The sequence below is a fragment of the Coffea arabica genome, chromosome 6c (assembly GCF_036785885.1).
Source record: "Coffea arabica cultivar ET-39 chromosome 6c, Coffea Arabica ET-39 HiFi, whole genome shotgun sequence".
NCBI lineage: Eukaryota > Viridiplantae > Streptophyta > Magnoliopsida > Gentianales > Rubiaceae > Coffea > Coffea arabica.
Window position 1 is genome coordinate 13,796,092 of NC_092320.1, and position 19,088 is coordinate 13,815,179.

The 19,088-nt window shown below is 37.8% G+C and overlaps 3 protein-coding genes across 6 annotated transcripts; 1 reads left to right on the top strand and 2 right to left on the bottom strand.

The window, feature by feature from the left end:
* The first annotated feature begins 2,354 nt into the window (after positions 1 to 2,354).
* LOC113693694 (pentatricopeptide repeat-containing protein At4g30700-like) lies at positions 2,355 to 7,182 on the top strand. Of its 3 annotated transcripts, none has more exons than XM_072052993.1 (2): positions 2,355 to 4,947; positions 5,701 to 7,182. In XM_072052993.1, the coding sequence occupies exon 1, from the start codon at positions 2,453 to 2,455 to the stop codon at positions 4,832 to 4,834; it is 2,382 nt and encodes a 793-aa protein (XP_071909094.1). In that variant the 5' UTR covers positions 2,355 to 2,452; the 3' UTR covers positions 4,835 to 4,947; positions 5,701 to 7,182. The 3 variants fall into 3 exon arrangements, with proteins under 3 accessions (XP_071909094.1, XP_027068099.1, XP_027068101.1); XM_027212298.2 differs by having other exon boundaries at positions 6,035 to 7,182; XM_027212300.2 differs by lacking the exon at positions 5,701 to 7,182 and adding an exon at positions 5,204 to 5,566.
* On the bottom strand, positions 5,778 to 11,881 carry LOC113693693 (cellulose synthase A catalytic subunit 7 [UDP-forming]). The gene is made up of 13 exons (XM_027212297.2): positions 11,649 to 11,881; positions 11,342 to 11,537; positions 10,982 to 11,181; positions 10,693 to 10,792; positions 10,479 to 10,599; positions 9,866 to 10,132; positions 8,814 to 9,159; positions 8,455 to 8,718; positions 8,043 to 8,255; positions 7,658 to 7,868; positions 7,357 to 7,553; positions 6,735 to 7,088; positions 5,778 to 6,584 (listed from the first exon to the last, which is right to left on the bottom strand). The coding sequence occupies exons 1-13, from the start codon at positions 11,721 to 11,723 to the stop codon at positions 6,003 to 6,005; spliced, it is 3,126 nt and encodes a 1,041-aa protein (XP_027068098.1). The 5' UTR covers positions 11,724 to 11,881; the 3' UTR covers positions 5,778 to 6,002.
* Positions 11,882 to 13,484: 1,603 nt separating this feature from the next.
* LOC113694080 (translation initiation factor IF3-4, chloroplastic-like) lies at positions 13,485 to 18,800 on the bottom strand. Of its 2 annotated transcripts, none has more exons than XM_027212935.2 (9): positions 18,409 to 18,798; positions 18,148 to 18,187; positions 17,756 to 17,815; positions 16,839 to 16,891; positions 16,310 to 16,365; positions 16,164 to 16,197; positions 15,459 to 15,531; positions 15,283 to 15,375; positions 13,485 to 13,808 (listed from the first exon to the last, which is right to left on the bottom strand). In XM_027212935.2, exons 1-9 carry the CDS (start codon positions 18,663 to 18,665, stop codon positions 13,665 to 13,667), a joined length of 810 nt encoding a protein of 269 aa, XP_027068736.1. In that variant the 5' UTR covers positions 18,666 to 18,798; the 3' UTR covers positions 13,485 to 13,664. The 2 variants fall into 2 exon arrangements, with proteins under 2 accessions (XP_027068736.1, XP_071909095.1); XM_072052994.1 differs by lacking the exon at positions 13,485 to 13,808 and adding an exon at positions 14,331 to 14,550 and having other exon boundaries at positions 18,409 to 18,800.
* Between the last annotated feature and the right edge of the window lie 288 nt (positions 18,801 to 19,088).

The window sequence follows — 19,088 nt, forward strand, 5'->3', positions numbered from 1 at the left end:
CATGTAAATTGGTTCACCTATCAATCTTAGTTCTCCATATTTGAAAACTAAAATAAGCTTGTGTGGTCTTTAATTTTATTTTGGGTACTTATTTGTGAATAATGTTTAGTTATATTCCATTAATATCGTTGCCTAGTAACCGAGAGTTTTTACCACAAGTGTTGACTTTCACATTAAAAAGTGACAATAACTATGAGTATGTGATTTTTAAGCGATGATGGCTGAGTAACCAAGATCCTTCATTTTGTAGATGTCGGAGTTCACATCAAAAGGCTTGAATGGTTAAGGACTAAACTTTTTTCCGAAACAAAAAGAAAAAAATGAGAGTTTAAGTATGGGGATATTTTTTAAAAAAAAGATGAGCTAATAGTGAAAAATATGCAAGTGTGTGAATAATTGTTTTAGCCTGCTGATCCATGAGCTTAATGTTGAAATTTTGCTTAATAGTTGAACTATTTGCTGGCGAATTTTGATTGAATATTTTATATCCTTAGATTGGTTAGCCCGAAATTAGAAGAGTTCTTAGTTTTAAAAGTTAATCAGAGAGATATCTCTTAGAAACTAATCACTAATATTTGACATGTGTTTTAAATGTATTTCGACAATGGATGATTTGAATGATAATCATTATTTGAACTTGATTGTTTCAATTGTTGTTTCTCGTACTTGAGAACAAACATGGTCTAAGTGTGGGGGGAATTGATAGTGTGTAAAATTACTATTTAATTTATGATTATTTTTCCCTTGATTTTAGTCAAATATTATTTTAATTAATGGATTCTACTTATATTTGGTTAATACTGCTAATTATAAGAAAATGAGTAAAACGTGATTAAAAGGGACAATTTTTCAGTTAATTTGATGGTGGCACGTTCGGATTCGGTTTTCAAGTCCAAATCAAACTTATGGCAGTTTTTAGAGGAAGATTTTAAGGACTTTAATTTTCATTATTAGTCTTAGTATTGGATTAGGAAACTTGGAATATTATCTTTAATAGTTTCCTTTTTATATTTTGGGGAACATATCTTATTATTAGTAGTTGAGATTAAGTAGAAAACAAGAGGAATTAGGAAAGCCGGATTCCTATTTGATTAGGAATCGGCCAGCAACAATTTCGAATGTGACTCTTTGAAGTACAATACACGGCCGTCACTTGTTTTGGCTCCTCTTCTGCTGGCCTTTTCGTTAGTTTTAGAGGAAAAATCATACGCAATTGTTATCAATTGAGTGCTGTGGATTTCCCTTAAGGATGTGTAGCTAAATTTTCTTTTCTAATCAAGAATTAACTTGAAGATGTGGTTCCAAACATCTGTGAAATCGAATTATTTTTAGTTATTTATTTTATTCATTGGTATTCGTGCATTTTCTGATTTAAATTATTATGATTATTTTGTTATTTGAATGTCAAGGAACCAATATTCGAATTAATCTAATAATCTACTGCCAAATTAATTGTTTAATTGGTCAATACCAGTAGCGACTAGCGTGATTTGTTTCATGTTAGGAAAACATATAATTTAATTTAAACAAACCCTCGTAGCGTATTTGTTAGTTAAGATTGGGTTTTTCTAATTCTTAATGTAATCGAAAAATTAAATCCTACGATCATACCGAGAGTTATCTTTTGATTAGAGAAATAGTTAACGGTCGTACCTTGACTATCGAAAAAAGTAAGAAAAAATTGGTTGTTTATCGCGTGTATAACAATTATAACCAATCTATTAATGAATAATTGAATTATCTTTGCATTGATGATCAGTTGAATGGACCCTGTTTAAAAAGTTGCACCTTTGACTAGAGTCGTATCTATTATTGATTCATTCATATATATTTTCGTGCATTGCTTTAATTTAGTTAATTATTTATTTTATATTTTTATAAAATCCCCCATATGTTGAACTCAAGGAGAAACAAATTTTCTCAATTCCTGTGGATTCGACTTTACTTAACACTGTTTACAAAATTTATATTTTATTTGAATAGATATTTTTTATTGTACAAACTCGACACATGTCATAATTGTACGTGTCTACCAAGTTTTAGATGAAACCTTTCTGTAAGACTGTAACTTGGTAGAAATCATTTCTTCAAATTCCCCAAAATTAACTATTCTTGTAAGAACCAAATATAAATCTTGCAATTCACATTCAGCCCAATAGCAACTTTTTCCACTGATTCTGATACTCAATTTTGAATTTTCACCATCACATTTCATGGAAAAATTTTTAAAACACAGTCTTCCAAATATTTTTCCTAACATATACCCATAATAAACAAAGTGGTACACTTTAATATGTATATGTGTATATATATATATATATATATATTAAAATTGGGTATCGTTGAGGAGGGGAGCTCCCGCCAAAGTTTAGAATGGTGCGGACCAGTGAATTATTGCAACTGTAAATAACGATTTGCATCAACAATTCTACACCGAAATCACCTCAACCAAATGATCTGCCGAGCCATTGCAGCGGCAGCCGCACCTCAACGCGACCGAAACTTCTTCTTAAGCCTACTCAAAAGCACCACAAATCTCTCTCAGCTCAACCAAACCCACGCCCAGGTGATTCTCAACGGCCTGAGCAAAGACCTCATAGCCATCACCAAGCTAACCCACAAACTCTTCGACGTCAAAGCCATATCCCAGGCCAAGCTTCTCTTCACCTCACTCTCCAACCAAATCCCGCCTGATAAGTTTCTCTACAATGTGCTTATCAGAGGCTTCTCCCAGAACAAATCCCCGCTTGATTCTCTGTCTGTTTATGCTCATCTTCGCGAAAAAACCACCCTTAGACCGGATAATTTTACGTATGCTTTCGTTGTTTCGGCTGTTTCTTCACCCGAACTCGAAAAAGTTGGGATTTTGCTTCATGGGCACGTGATAGTTTCTGGGTTTAGCTCGGACCCCTTTGTGGGTTCTGCTTTGGTGGATATGTATATGGGCTTCTCGGAAGTTAGATGCGCGTATAAGGTGTTTGAAGGAATTCCTGAGAGGGATACTGTCCTTTGGAACACTCTGGCTTCTGGGTTGGTGAGGAATTGCTTTTTTTATGAGGCGGTTTGTACTTTTCGCGATATGGTTGTGGAGGGAACTGAGTTTGATTCAACTACATTGGCTGTGGTCCTTACAGCTACTGCTGAGCTGCAGGAGTTGAGAACTGGAATGATGATTCAGGCTCTGGCACTGAAGGTTAGGTGTCATTTTCATGATTATGTTCTTACGGGATTAGTTTCTTTTTACTCAAAGTGTGGAGATGTTTCAACTTCTAGATTGTTGTTTGGACTCTTAAAGAAGCCAGATTTGATAGCATATAATGCCATGATTTCTGGGTTTACAGGTAATAACGAGACTGAATCTGCCGTAAGGCTTTTCAAAAAACTGCTCGTTTTGGGTGAAAAGGTTAATTCGAGTACCATTGTTGGATTGATTCCTGTGTCTATTCCATTTGGTCATTTGGAGCTTGCGCAGACAATCCATGGGTTCTGTGTAAAGTCTAATATGGTTTTTAATTCTTCTGTTTCAACTGCGCTGCTAACTATTTATACGAGGCTCAATGAGATGGACTGCGCACGACGACTTTTTGATGAGTCCCCTGATAGAAGTTTGGCATCCTGGAATGCAATGATCTCTGGTTATGCACAGAATGGATTAACGGAAATGGCTATAGCTCTTTTCCAAGAAATGCAGATGCTTGACATTCATCCCAATCCAGTTACAATCACCAGCATTCTTTCAGCATGTGCTCAACTGGGAGCTCCAAGTCTGGGAAAATGGGTCCATGATCTGATAAAGAAGGAGAATTTTGAGTCTAACATCTATGTTTCAACTGCTCTGGTTGATATGTACGCAAAGTCTGGAAGCATTGAAGAGGCTCGGAGGTTGTTCAATGCCATGACTGAGAAGAATGATGTGACCTGGAATGCAATGATTTCTGGATATGGACTTCATGGTCATGGGCATCAAGCAATATCACTATTTCATGAGATGTTAGATTCTGGAGTCACACCAACAGGAATTAGTTTCCTTTCAGTTTTGTATGCCTGCAGTCATGCCGGCTTGGTAGAAGAAGGCAAAAAAATTTTCGAATCTATGGTCCATGATCATGGTTTTACGCCCTCAGCTGAGCATTATGCCTGTATGGTTGACCTCCTTGGCCGAGCTGGAAAATTACAGTATGCTTTGGAATTTATAAATCAGATGCCTATTCATCCAGGTCCTGCTGAGTGGGGTGCACTATTAGGTGCTTGCATGATTCACAAGGACAGTAACCTTGCTCGCTTTGCTTCTGATAAGTTGTTTGCATTGGATCCTGAAAGCATAGGATACTATGTTTTACTCTCGAATCTGCACTCAGTTGACCGTAATTATCCTCAAGCTGAATCGGTGAGGCAAGTGATTAAGAAAAGGAATCTTGCAAAGACCCCTGGCTGTACTTTGATTGAGGTGAATGGGCATCCATATGTTTTTAAGTCTAGTGACCGGTCTCATCCACAGACAGCTGCAATTTATGCCATGCTGGAAAAGTTAATGGGAAAGATGATAGAAGCAGGATTTCAGACGGACACTGTTATAGCTTTGCATGATGTAGAGGATGAAGAGAAGGAACTGATGGTGAAGGTCCACAGTGAGAAGTTGGCTATTGCTTTTGGACTCATAACATCTCAACCAGGAGCAGAGATCAGGATTATCAAGAACCTCAGGGTCTGTTTAGACTGCCACAATTTCACAAAATTTGTATCGAAAATCACTGAAAGACTCATTGTTGTTAGGGATGCTAACCGATTTCATCATTTTAATGATGGTCTCTGTTCATGTGGTGATTATTGGTAAATCACCTCCTATTTGCCCACAAAGATTGAAAGGTTGGCACATGGGAGGTTGTTTTACAGAAGTGCTAAATCAGGAGTGCGTCATCCTCCAGTGCTTATTTTCAGATGTACATAGTGAGTAAATCTTTTCTTCTTGTTGTTGGCATCATGCATTTTTTTTTTTTAAAAGAAAATCCACTAATATTGTGTAGAATAACATGATGATTATCTGATCACCTTATTCACTTGAAGCTTCGGGATGGAACAATTGTTTCATGTTCACTTTCCTGTACACAACAGTTGAGTGAAAGTCTTAATCAGACTTTAAAACTCTGATGGTGTTATTTCTTAGTTCTCTTAAGAATTAATCTGTTTTGGACTCTGGTTTCAGAGGAAGCATCTAGCAATTTTTGCAAGAACATGAAGAAGGCTCGCAATAGAAAAGGAAAAGTACTTCTCTCAGGAACAATGCTTATCATGTACATCTTAACTCACATTAACGTAGTGCTGTTGGTTCAAGATGAGTAGATGTTCGATTTTGAATGAATTAAAGGTGGAAGATTATTTATGTTAGCTGCTATCCTGGCATTTGGGTCTTATGCATCTGTCGTGTTGGAAGTTTTATCTCTAGAGGAATTTTCTTTGATTTGTTCCGGATAGATATCTTCTTTTCATAAAATTTTGATGTCTTTGCTGAAAAACTTCCCAATTGTTCTTTAGGCAAAGATCTCTTTTCTCATGAATATGAGCTAAATCACAGAATTAGTACCTGATATTTCTTTAGGGCAATGATCCCAATTATGTATTTGCTTATTATACATGCTTGTCATTTTCCTTGAAAAACATTCAAAGAGTTTCTGAATATCATCACGCCTTCTTTGCTCACAGGACTTGTTAAAGTAAGTTTCATTTTCAAGGTCAGAGGAAATAGAAGAAACAAAGCAAAGGGGAAAATGGGAAACACGTTGATCTCCAAGCTGCAAACTTTTTTAATAGAAAACTTCTTAAGCACGCCTATGTTTGTCATATACAAAATTGAGTATCATTCTTTTGCTAAACAAAAATTTCACAGGTGACTTATTCTTTCTTTTGTAATTCCTCTTTGCTTGGTCATACATTACACCTTCAACAGCAGACTGTATACGCATCTGTCCACAGAATGCAGCATTCACTTGAAAATTGAGATTGTTTCAGCAATTGATGCCACATTGTTTTACGTCAGGACCCTTGGTTTTCAGTATAAACGGGTCAATTCGGACCCAGAGCAAGGAAAATATAGAAGCCAAAAGTACCGACCAGATGATGACAATTGTGGGCGTCCTATTCTGCTTACCCATGAGACCTTTAAGGAATGGATAGAGATGGACAATCACCCAGAAGGCAAAGAAGAGCTTTCCAAATAAAGGACCCCATGATTGAGATCCATTGTTTATGGCATCGGAGATCCCAGCAACAACACCAACTAGGTTGATTACTAGAATAGTGGTTGGTGGGATGAGCAGGGTAGTCCATTTGAAGGCATATAACTCAGCAAAGTCATCGTCATCTGATGCCTTAGATGTGACAGTGAAGTTGGTGTCAATCCCAGCCAAAACCTTTAGAAGACCTTGTATGACAGCAAACAGGTGAGCAGAGATACCACCAATAACCCAAAATTGCTCATTTCTCCACCACTCCTCAATGCTAACTCCACTCCACCTTAGCTCAAGGATGCCAGTAGTGAAAATTGAGAGGAAGAGCGCAATGAAGAATAGACTTGCAAAGGTGCTTATCTGAATCAAGGAGAACGAAGACATATTTGCAGCAGTCAGAAGGAAGCATATAGACTTTGTAAAATGAAAATCATTTGGGAGCTCTAGTTCTGTCATCTGCCTGCAGTTAATAAATTTTATCAGCAGAGATAAGGATCATGACGTTATTACCTCTGGCATTATGAACTTTCCTGTCAGTAAGCAGATTGCGGGGAGAGTGCAGTAAGCAAGCAGAGGTAAAGAGGTGAAGGGGTAGACAGTTGTGTTAACATATGCAAATCGCTCAAGCCACTTTAGGTTTCCTCCTTTATAGCCGTACCAGGCAGGGCTATGTCGACTGAAAAAGATCTCAACAGAACCAAGAGCCCAGCGAAGCACCTGGTTGAGACGATCTGATAGGTTGATCGGAGCAGAGCCCTTAAATGCAGCTAGTTTTGGCATACAGTAAACTGACCTCCAACCACGACAATGCATCTTGAACCCTGTTAGGATATCTTCTGTGATAGAGCCATAAATCCAACCCAACTGCATGTTGCAAAGCCCTTGTACTTAATATATGTGTGGTAAAAGCAAGACGCATCAATGAAAATCAAATGGCTATGTTCTAGATGGTTGGCTACACATGGCACCACATCCACATGGAAGGTTAATGTAGCAATGAGGGTTTTGCAAAGATTTATAAATTGCATGATTTACTAGAAATTCATTGATGTGAGTTCATGCATCAATTAGTTAACGAGTACGAACTTTTGGGTTACAGATGTGGTTAGCTTTGGCTGTGTTAAGCCATTACCTCAGTACCCCATTCTGTTTTGTCTTCGTAGCCGCAGCTGATCACATGGATAGCTTCTTTGAGCAGCGCAGCTGGGCTGGATGAAGGTGGAACGCCACCTTCAATCATTAAAGTTGAAGTCACAAAAATTGCTGACTGTCCGAACTTCTTTTCGAAATTCATTTGAGACATCAGTATCTCTTTATCGTCATCAAATCCTGAGGAACAAACATAATAATAATTTATGAATTCAGATGAAACTTAAATTAGAAATATATTCTTCAATCCAGCAGTTAGATGAGAGGCAAAGAATGTCAAGCACCTTGAACTGCACTGTCTCCATTGACGCCATGTTTAGTGTATTGGGGAAGCTTCTTACGCCGCCCAAAACAGGGGCAACAGTCACAGCTCACCATTTTTGGGCGCTTAGAACGCTTTGGTGGTTCATAGCCATATAAAGCCTGCCTTCGGAAGACACATCCTGTGCCAACATAGACAGGACCTTGGATTCCATCAAGCCCTTTCATGTTAATCTGCCGAGAAGAAACATATGTACATCAAGAAGGAAACAGGCATGAGGAACAAATGCATGTGTTGGAGGTTGTCTTGTTTGTACCCTATATATCGTAGAAGCTGAAGCTATGAACTTTTCTCATGACTTGCCAAAAATGATAATGTGTTAAAATTATGGTTTTGCTGGGACTTACATCAAAAAAGACCGTGTTTCTGTTGGCATATCTGTCATGTCTATCTATTCCATCAAATCTCTGTGGGAATTGCACATAGCAAACCTTCTTTCCAAGTTGTGGATCCATCAAGAAGCACATTGCTTCCCTGACAGCCTTGCTGTTGTTTACGTAGTGGTCACAATCCAGGTTCAGCATGAATGGAGCATTTGTAAGAACACCAGAGACACGGACCTGTAAAGTTTTTCTCAAGTGAGACATTTCTGAACATAATGGCTGAATGTGAGATTTTTATTTTTTGTAAATTTAAATGGTCAAATTATCTTCAAACAAGAATGCATTGGACAAAGACAAATATTGGTGGAGAGAAGAAGATGCAGGATGGTTGTATTTAGTTATGTGCAAGGTCATTGATGATCTTTGTGATCTTTACCAGGGCGTTCTCGGCACCAGCTTTTTTGTGATGCTGGAAACCAGGCCTTTTCTCACGGGAAACATAAACAAGCCGAGGAAGTTCATTTCCTTCAACGTCGGGGCCGCCGCTATGACCTAGAAAGACTTGAATCATACCAGGATGATCCTTAGTATTGTTTCCTGGCCATGGTGTTCCATCTTGCATGATCCACCCCTCTGGAGGAACTTTCATAGCCTTAGCCACCATAGCATTGATTCTAACCTTAAATTCTTCATACTCTCTCTGTCATAAAACAGTACAACATGTTAAGTTCAAAATACATAACCTCTTGTTTTCGTCTCTTCTTTTAAACCTCTTTTAAGTGTTTAAAATTATACCTTCATGGCTCTTCGCTCCTTCACAAAGGTCGGCTGCACTTTATCCTTCAGATAATCAATCTTCAGCGAGAAGTACATCTCAGGTGCTCGAGGCTCTATAGAGAATTTCTTGCAGAAGGGAACCCATTTTCGAGCAAATTCTGCAGTTTCTGATAGTGATTCAAAGGTACACATTGAAGCTCCATCATCAGATACATAGCATGAGATTTTCTCAACGGGATAGTCCATTGATAAAATTGAGAGAACTGTATTAGCGGTAACAAGAGGAGGTTCCTTCATTGGATCCACGGTACTGACAAAGACATCAATGGGGGCAAGCATATTAGGTTCACCTTCCCTCTCGTACCTGCATTAGAAATTGACCAACATTATAGCTTCAAACAGTGAAAAATTTGTATCTGTTGCAGCATTCCTGTCTTCTTGAATATTTCGAAAGAAACGCTGTGAGGTTTAGAGGGATTATTGCTCTGATCCAAATTAAAGGTATAATTATTCAGATTTTCTATGGGTCTGTAAAACTATAAATTTCACTTAATCGTCTCCTTTACTACGGAGACATTTTGTTGAACAGGAATATTGATATTGTGAATCATATATAATTATGTATTGGTTTTGACAGATTTAAGTCGATTCATTACAGCTGTTTTTCTTTCACATTATTACGACTATGGGGTAATCTCTCCCCAAGATTCACAATATTTTCTTACCAAAGGTGATTGTGCCAACTTCTTTAAACATCTCCTGTTTTCGTGGTCTCTGATGTCAGTTGCTTCGCTACAGGGTTCTAGAAAATCCTTACCAGCATAAGCACAAACTTAAGGAACCAATGCTGTACGAGTTTAGTTTTTGAAAACCAAATTTTCTCTTTGCTCCTACAATTTCACTCTTTTTCTGAGCTCTAGTTACTGAAGAAATTTAATCTGGAGCTCTGATTCCTTTTTAGGACTTTATATTACAACTGATTAAAGTTTATTCTAAAGCATTTAAATGAGATCAGAACTGAAAAATGTAAAATTTCTGACTGCTAATATTATGTACATAATTATGTCAACCTGAGAGAAAGGCGATCCAGGTAAGTCTCCCGATCGATTGGAAACCACTTGGGAAACTGATCGAGAATCCATGAGAACGCAAACCAGATCTCACATACAATTGAAGTGAGCCAGAGGCCAAGTGCATCATGCACAGGGTTCAGGATTCTATATCGGAGGAAGATTGCCAGAACCACGAGCCTAGCCACAATCACCATCCGGTAAGGATTTACCAAGCTTGATGCGATTGGTACTTTCCTTGACAGTGGCTGTCTCGATTCATCTACCCTGCATTTTTGTAAAAATATTTAAACATGAGCAAAGACATCCTTCGCCAGCAACTGGAACAGTTTACACTTTTTGAAAAATCTATGCAATGCTTCCTGTCATGCAAACTACATTGAATACAATTAGATCTGGAAAATTGATGTTGTTCATCTAAGAATAACAATAAAAATGTGTGCTTGATTCAAAGGACTCCGGTGTGGTAGTTGGCTTTTAGACCATAGCCACAATTACTGCATTTCAAGTTTAATATAACCTTTCCCCTTGTAAGACAAAGGAAAATGGCTATTGCGCTTTTCTTGGTCAGAGATTCATAAGAAACTACGTTAAGATGAAGTTGGATACATACATAGCCATGTCAGCGTCTGCAGCATGATCAGCTTCTGGCCCTATATTTCCTTGCTGCATCTTCCAATCTTCCATTCTTTCTTTCCAACCTCCCTCTTTCTTGTCATCCCATCTTGCACTTCCTGTATTTTCATCTCATTGATACAATGTCAATAATAAGATTAAGGTACATACATCAGTTCGAGAGAATCATATGGGCCGCATGTGGAGTATACCAGGCTCAGAAGCTGGATATGGGTGCACACGTTTGTGTAGGGAGGAGCCGAACATCTGCTCTCCGTTAGCATGAGTCGATATAGGAATTTCACCACTCACCTGCATGCATAACTACATGTCAGTTTTTTTTTTTTTTTTTCCAAATCACCACAGCAAGTTTTTACTAAACCATGCTAGTACTTTAAGCCAATTCGTTCTACCAGATATCATGAATGTACACTGTAAATTGGTACAACTACTTCATGCATGATACGCAAGCTCTGATAAAGTAGTATGTTTTTCTCTTACAGGCCGAGAGCGGAAACCAGCAATGACAGGAGGGTATTGGGCAGCTTCTTCGTCTTCTGGTCCTCGTCCATAACTCATCTTTCCATGTAGCATTGCTTCAGCAATTTTAGTATTTTTGTTTCGTTCATCATCAATTTTAAATTCATGTTCAATGTCATCGATATCTTCCTCATCATCATCGCCCTCCACCCTTGGACACCCTTCAAGAAAGAAGATCAAAATAAAAGTCAGAGAAAGGTCAAATTAATCCTGAATAGATTTCATCTCAAGAGAGTGGCAAAGTTGAAGCATTAGGATGTGTTAATGCTATTGTTGCATAGGGTTTGAGTTTTCTTTGAGGACAAGTCTATATTCCTTTACCTTTGAGTCGTTTGTATCTTGTTTTGCACTGAGGGCAAAGTTGAGTGCCTTCTCTCCTCTCATACTCATAGCATGGCCGGCAGACTGGAAAACCACACTCATTACAAGCCACGAACAAGTCTCCATCGACTGTGAGGCCAATCTCATCACCACATATCTCACAAACTTGACCGGTTAAATCTTTCAAGGGCTTAGGCTGCAATGAACATGATAAAAACCAACGAAAACTTAGTTACACAGCATACTTAATCACACTAAGCAAAATTAATGCTTAGACTTTACAATTCCAATCGCTCTGTGTATCTACCTCTTCATGGCCATGAATGACAACAAGCTCGTTCCGGTTGTGAGAACCAGCGACAAGTCCTGCGCTGGCTTCCATGGTGGAGATGAGGGTGCAATGAAGGAGGGCGTGGGGGTGGTGGTGGTAAAAATGTTTGTCTAGCTAGGAACAGGACTAAGGGTGGTATGAAGAGGAGTTCTTTTTAAGGTACGAGGAAGGCATCGTTTTGTATCTGTCTTAACATCTCTCTCTCTCTCTCTCTCTATCTTTCGCACCTATTAGGTGTCCACATTAAGAGGACGCTGTTGGTTGCAGAGTCTCCATTGCCTTGAAGCAAAGCTTCGTCTATTCAACCACCATGTACATTCTCTTTCCTGGCTTTTCTTGACACACTTTTTTTTTTTTTTTTATTTATGTTTATTTCCGGGGTTGAAATGGTCTTGTTGGGGAAAATTTTGATGTTACATTTGTTGGCTACTTGTCTTCTTACCAAACTGGATTCAATTTCCGAATTATTTACCATTGATTCAGCAATCTTGATCCTGAAGTGGACGTTGCATAAGCAGAATTCACACGTTATTATCTCTGGTATTCACTCCGGGTAATTACAAGTATAATAACGTAAACATAGAATTGCCTGAGCATTTGCAAATCGGATGTTGTTCATAGCATTCATGATCCTTTAAACATTAGTCGTCTCTTCAAATATGATTAGCAAGATAATTATGGATGTCAAGAATAATTAGGAGCAGCATTTCAAGTTTTTTTAACTGAAAAGTCAAAATTAAGTAATGTAAATACATGTAAATGTTGAAAAAAAATAACCACTGCATTATCTGAAGAAGTTGAGGGAGGGGCAAATTAATTTGTAGAGCCAAGTCCATCTTTCAAGCCTTTTTAGTTTGGCCATTACTTCATAGTAGGTATAGTGAAATCATGCTGAATTGCTATGCCTGCACAAAAGATCCCTTACCAAATTTCTTAGTGATTGAGAGCTTTCACGTGCCACAGTAGCTAATTGTTCATATAATCCATTGCCCCCTCTATGAATCTTGTTGCCGAATATAAAGCAATTATTTCATTAGCTTATACATGATCAAATAAATCGAGTAGAATTTATTTCAGGTCTCAACCCAAATTAACATTCTTTTACTTGAAGAGTTTATTGGGCAAGAAGCAAAAAATCAAACTTTCAGTTTCGAGCAATACTTGGTTTAGTTTTCAGAGTGGCATTAAGCTTAAATATAGTACGAGGACATTTCCCTGTAACATTAAAACCTAAAATGACAATAATGTTTCAAGGCCGCAATGCAGAATTAATCCTTAATAACTGGAAGGTGAAGCGTTGCAGGGAAATGCATGCGAATGCTTGGATTTGAAGAACTTGCAAAGAAAGTCATGCACCAGTACACTGCAGAAAAAAGTTGGTTTTGTCAGTTGGCAACTCCACATCTGGAAAGAAGAGTTTCTCCTAGTCTGTTGAATCAGGTAGGCTGTTTAGTTCCACACACACCCGGGGATTTTCCTTGGAGCCAAGTTTAATGCCAAGAGACCCCTCATCGACATTTGGATCATCAGAACTTTGAAAGACCATAAATAGGAGAAATTTCCTTGTCATCATCAGATTTAAGAGTCGCTAGATTGCTTTACCGTTAAGGCTGGAATTGCAGTCGCTATTTAAACAATTCAGAATGCAAAAGCAAATCGTAGCTTCAAAATCTTGAGTTTTTTATACATATAATTGCACAGCAAGACTTAACACGGAAGTTTTCTTTAAAGCTAGCATCAAAAGGAGATGAAAAGGAAAACATTGGCTACAAGAAAAAGCTTAGAATAACCATCATATAGAAAGACGCCAGAGAAAAAATTCAAAGGGTTGCTATTGAAAATGCAGCAAAGCTATTTACTCATAACAGTATATATCACTACTTCTATACAAAGAACAATAAATCCTAGTGAGATTCCTGATATCAGCTGTATACAAACGCGCATGCTACTAGCTAACTTCCTGTCTCAAGGATCATCACATCTGGAATAAGGCTAGACACTGGCTGAGACTTCAGTTGCCACTGACTTATCCTTTTTCTTTTGCTCTTCCTGAGCTTTCTGTACAACAACCTTGTTTGGAACCAAAATTATAAATACATTCCTGTCTTTGAAGTTTTTGTTCTCTCGAGTCGCTAGCTGTACGTAAGGACAAGCAAACTTAGCCAACTTGAAAAAGAAGTATAAAATAAAGGTTTCAAACTCAAAGTCATGATCGCTAAAATTAGTAATGAGCAAAAACACGAATGATGTTAACTGTTAATTATTACAGCAGTTAGTTTCAAGAATCTACAGAAACAGAACAAAAGGCAAAAAATTAGCATGTGACTGTATCCATTATCTGAAGGAATAAAGCTTGATCATAAACAGCTCTCAAGTTGCAGGTAAGTTTATACCTTAAAGAAGAAAATAATTCTTTGACATCAGGGGCAAATCACACATAGCCAACTAAACTACTGGTTATGCCGCTTCATAAACGCTCCACTAAATTTTGCTCAAATTATCCCACCTGCCCCCTACCCCACCCCACCCCCTCCACAACCAAAAAAACAATGGTAAGGTGTAAAGAAAGAGGGCGTCCAGCCTACACTTCCCCAGCTGTTTAGCCCAGCAACTCCCTCCCACACCAAAAAACCCCTGCAGCCATCCCAAACCCTTCCACTGACACCTAACAAGCTCCTGAATCCATTTGCTCTCCCCTACGATTAACCCTGTTTCCTACATAGGCAGCACCACATTTCCCTATCCTCCCCTCCCCTCGCCGCTCCCTTGCAAAACAGTTCATCCCTACTCCTACCTAAGCCACCCAAAACTTCACATATAACCCCATCAGGCGTTTGCCCCTAATCTCACGTCTCTGGCCAGCTTCCACAAGCCAGACCTGCATCACTTATAAACGTATACTTAAGCACACATAAGGAACAACCACAAAGGATTTCATCAGAGGGGAGAGAAAGAGTATAGGTGGCTGACTATTCGTAATAAACTGTGCAAAAAGATTACAGATTTGGACAAAAAGTTCAGGGCACCAGTGCAATTTTCCCATAAATAAAAGCTGGAAGCTCAAAACTTCTCTAAGCTAATGGCTGTTACACGTATTCAACAATAAACAAATGCATAGTGGAAAAATGCCTTCCTCGAATGGAAGTATCAGCTAAGTTTCCTCTCTACCAATCAGGGATAATATACATCAGCATTATTTCACACATCAAGTATAGCAACTCATAAGCTACATAAAAAATAACATAATGAACCAACTCTGCCTGCACCTTACTCAACCAGTGATCAAGATATTTAGGAAATTAATGAACAGAACATCAGAAAACAAGTAGACTTCAGGGAAAGGTTCTAACCATTATAAAAAAGGAATTTATGTCTAAGCCAAATTAGAGAGGTTACAAATACCGATATACTAGACCCTGACTATGCTACAAACATTTTTCAGTTCTTTCTGTTCACAACCAGCAATCATACATAATAATATGAACCAACATTTAGACAACAGACAGTTTAAGTTTGTTTGCAACATAATAAATTTTTCTGATATCATGTTTATGTTCCTATCCATCACTATTATGCCCTTACACCATTACAATTACCTCTAATCACCTACCTCTCCGAGATCACTTTGGAAGTGTTCTAGAAGCTCGATAGCATTGTTCCTGAACTCATTTTCCCGGCCCTTCAAGTTTACGATGACCTTGACCTTTAAAAATTATCAAATATAGTAAGCGGGGTAATTCGGACCTAGGAGAATGTATTCATGCACTCATAGAGAATGGAAGCAACCTTGTCACCATCTCTCAGAAACTTCTGTGCTTGCCTCAAACGCACAGAATAATCATGCACATCAATGTTATACCTGTCATCAAATTACTCATAACTGTTACAACAACAAAATTACTTGGAGCATGAGTGACAACAAGGGAACTTCATTCAGTAGACAGATTAAAATAACTTTGGGATTAAGATGCATCCATATATCTTAGTAAATACAAGAATTAAAGTTGAAGATAGATTGTCAAAGTAAAATGTGGATGACCACCAATGGACCAAATTGATATAGCCAATCATGTTTCAAAAGATTCAAATTAGTAAACATAATTAGCAGATTAAACAATCCTAATCAAACCCCAAATCAACACCAGAATCACACATACAACCCAAGACAGTTAAAGAAAAAAAAATCAAATCTCTTTAACCAATTGTAACTTAATATCACAGAAAAGTTCTTCCTGGAGATTTTAGCACAAGCAAATAAACTAGATGTAAACAAACTAGCCATGCATCTATTAGCCTAAAATACTCTTTCTGCTTAATACAAAATCATCTTATTTGCTCATCTTATTTGCTTAATACAAAAGTAGGAGATCACCACACATTAGATACAGAAACAGCAGTTCAGTTTTGCATGGCAGCACTCCAGATCAGGACCTAATTAAAACCAAACTTCTAGTCTAGTGCAAAATTCACATCTGGAATATTAAATCTTACCCCATCTTGAGTTCTTTCAAATCCATACGGCTGGCTGTCATGTAAACCAAAATTCTGGTCAATGTTATGAAATAAAGATTAAGATACACGCACAGTAACAGATAGTCAGATACACAATACCAACTTCACTAAAAGGAGATATTCACCAGCACTTTTCTTTTGCTGCTCCTTTTTCTTCTTTTGCTGCTCATACCTGTACTTGCTGTAGGATATTTCAAATTAATCAGCACAAACCTAGAAAATACAACTAGTAATAAAATTTAGCCTTACATGTTTCATTAAGAATAATCAAACAATATTGACTCGAGAAAAGTGAATATTTTGAAATGTTAATATTTTGTAGTGTGAAATAGTTCATATCTCCATTGATGACTATAATGACCCAGAGAAACACAAGAACAATAGAAACTGTTCTTAGAATATAAGGTCAACAGAACTCCATTACACCTATTTAAAAACAGAGGTTAAAAACTTTCACAATGGAATGAACAATTGATTCGAAACAACAGATACTGAAAAAGGGGAATAACTAACAGAAAATATGTATAAACACAGTTTGTTCTAACGTTTTTGAGCTACAATGGCCAGGAAAGGGTTAAATCTCACATAAATGAAAGCTGTTACCTCAGCCATAAAAATTTAAAAAAAAAAAAGGATGAAAAAGTTATATCTTACTCATAATCCATAATTCGTACAACTGGAGGATCTGCATCAGGAGACAATATGACCTACAAAAAATTTCACAGAACAATGCCTGGTTAATGATTACATTGGCATTGTACTATAATCTACATGCAGCTATAAAACCGGTAATCACATCCTACTAACAAAAAAGTTCTGTGTTGAACAAGATTAGTAATCTCCATGCTCTCAATCAGATAAGAATTTTAAGGTTGCAGAGATTATTCATCATACCATGAGGTACTTTGTGACCGAAGATTCTCATGCTTCAATCGACATATGTGGAGGTTTAAGAGGGCCTAAACATCAAATATTAATGACAAGAACAAAAGATGCCCAATAGTTGCTTCAAAACTACTTGGTCTTTCTCTTTTGGTGAAAGGTTATGGATAGAGAATTGGCATCACCATTTTTATACACATACCAATTGAAGATAATGAACTTAAGAATAATATTACATCTGAAATGACTGGTTCAAAGGCTTTTGACTGGAATCTTAAAACCAAAATTTTAATTTCAATTTCAATTTCAGTTCTGGGCATCAGGTATCATAGCAAGAGAAGCACACATAAATGGAGGTACATTGGTAAATGAAAATTTTTAACAGGCAAGAATTTGCACTTGCAAGAGGTCACATGTTAAGATTGTCTAGTATGTACCACTGAACTTCAAGGTTTACACTTTTCACTTGGTGGTCATGCATAACCAAAGCTAACAGTAAAAAAGCACTTAAAAATAGAAAAAGAAATGGAGCAAGAAATGTCAAAGTTCCGGCATTCAGATTAACAATATAGAGATCCTTTTGGCCCATCTCCCCATGTTAAATTTGAAGAACAATAAAGGCCATTTAGACATTAATAACAGAAGAAATAAAGAAGATCATATAGACAGTACCCAATTTAAGAACATACCAAGTCAAGTTCTGCATCTTCAGCCATTTGAAGTGCCACACTTTTTGAAACTATTCCCACCTACAAAGCACAAGCAGCAGTATCCAGTTTTTATGCTCATAGCACAAGAAACCACATACAACCACACACCAAAAGACACAGAGAAAGGGAAAGTCCGGGAAAACAGTTAAGCAGAATCAGTCTACCAGCTGTCCATGGACCATCTTGTCACATTTGAACCACATTGTCCACCATTTAGTCCAAGCGTAGAACAAAGTACCACCATATTATGCGAGGTGTGCCTGAATCCTAACAACATGGTCTATGGAAATTAAACTGGTAGACATGGTCTGCCTAAACATTTTTCCTACTTTCAGAGAGGTTCTAGAAATTAAGAGAGTAAAGCAGCTAACCATGTTTTGCTGTTCATCAATAAGCCTTACTTGATCAGACCTATTTCAAACCACCGCATCAAACTATGAATCAATAACAATTCAAACAGAGAAATAAGCAAACTATAGCTGCAACAATTTAGTAACTCACAAAACCCAAAACTGCTATGATAAAAATTTCAACTTTTTGCCAGAATTAGTTCAAGAACTCGAGCCTACTAACTAAACTCACACTATAAGCTAAAAAATCAAAACCCCACAACAATAAACAGAAATTTATACCCAATGGAGGAGATATCAAGAGCTTGATCTTCCCCAACTGGAGGCGGGGACCTCCTGTAATACCCTCCGCCCCCGCCGCCGGAGCGGGCAGAAATGGAGGTGATGCGGGATGCGAGGGAAACGGGCATAGTGGTAGCGGAAGTGATAGGGTGGTGGTGAAGTAGGCGGAGGCCAAAGAAGTAGGAACTGGGGAAAAAGGTACTTCGGGTTTTGTAAAGACTGGGTCTCATGGGGAATGTGCTGGTGAGACCAGCCATTGGGGAGGAAGAGACGGAGGCACGGGGGGCTTGGGATGTTGCTGGCAGGTGATCGAATGCTCGGATGTTTTGGGAGGGGGAGTTAAACACTGGAGCTTCTTATCCATAATTTTTCAACTTTTCTTGAGTTGTGTCTATGTCACCACTCGCCCAAGCCTGTGTTGGCTAATGCTAATTTTGGTTCATTCTATTGGCTATTGCTCGTGTTAGTTAATTTGAAATCTAGTACTATTGAAATTCTTCCAAGTCCCAACTCCAAGGCTTGGAGATGGGATGACAAAAAATCTTTTCCTTGTTTGTTTTCTCTCCGCTCAATAAAAGTTTGATTGAATTTTCCATCTCTCTTCTTGTATCACTTTTTTTCTGTCATGTACCATAATAAATTTTTCGAGTTATTTTAAAGTGTATATAGATAAAAAAATT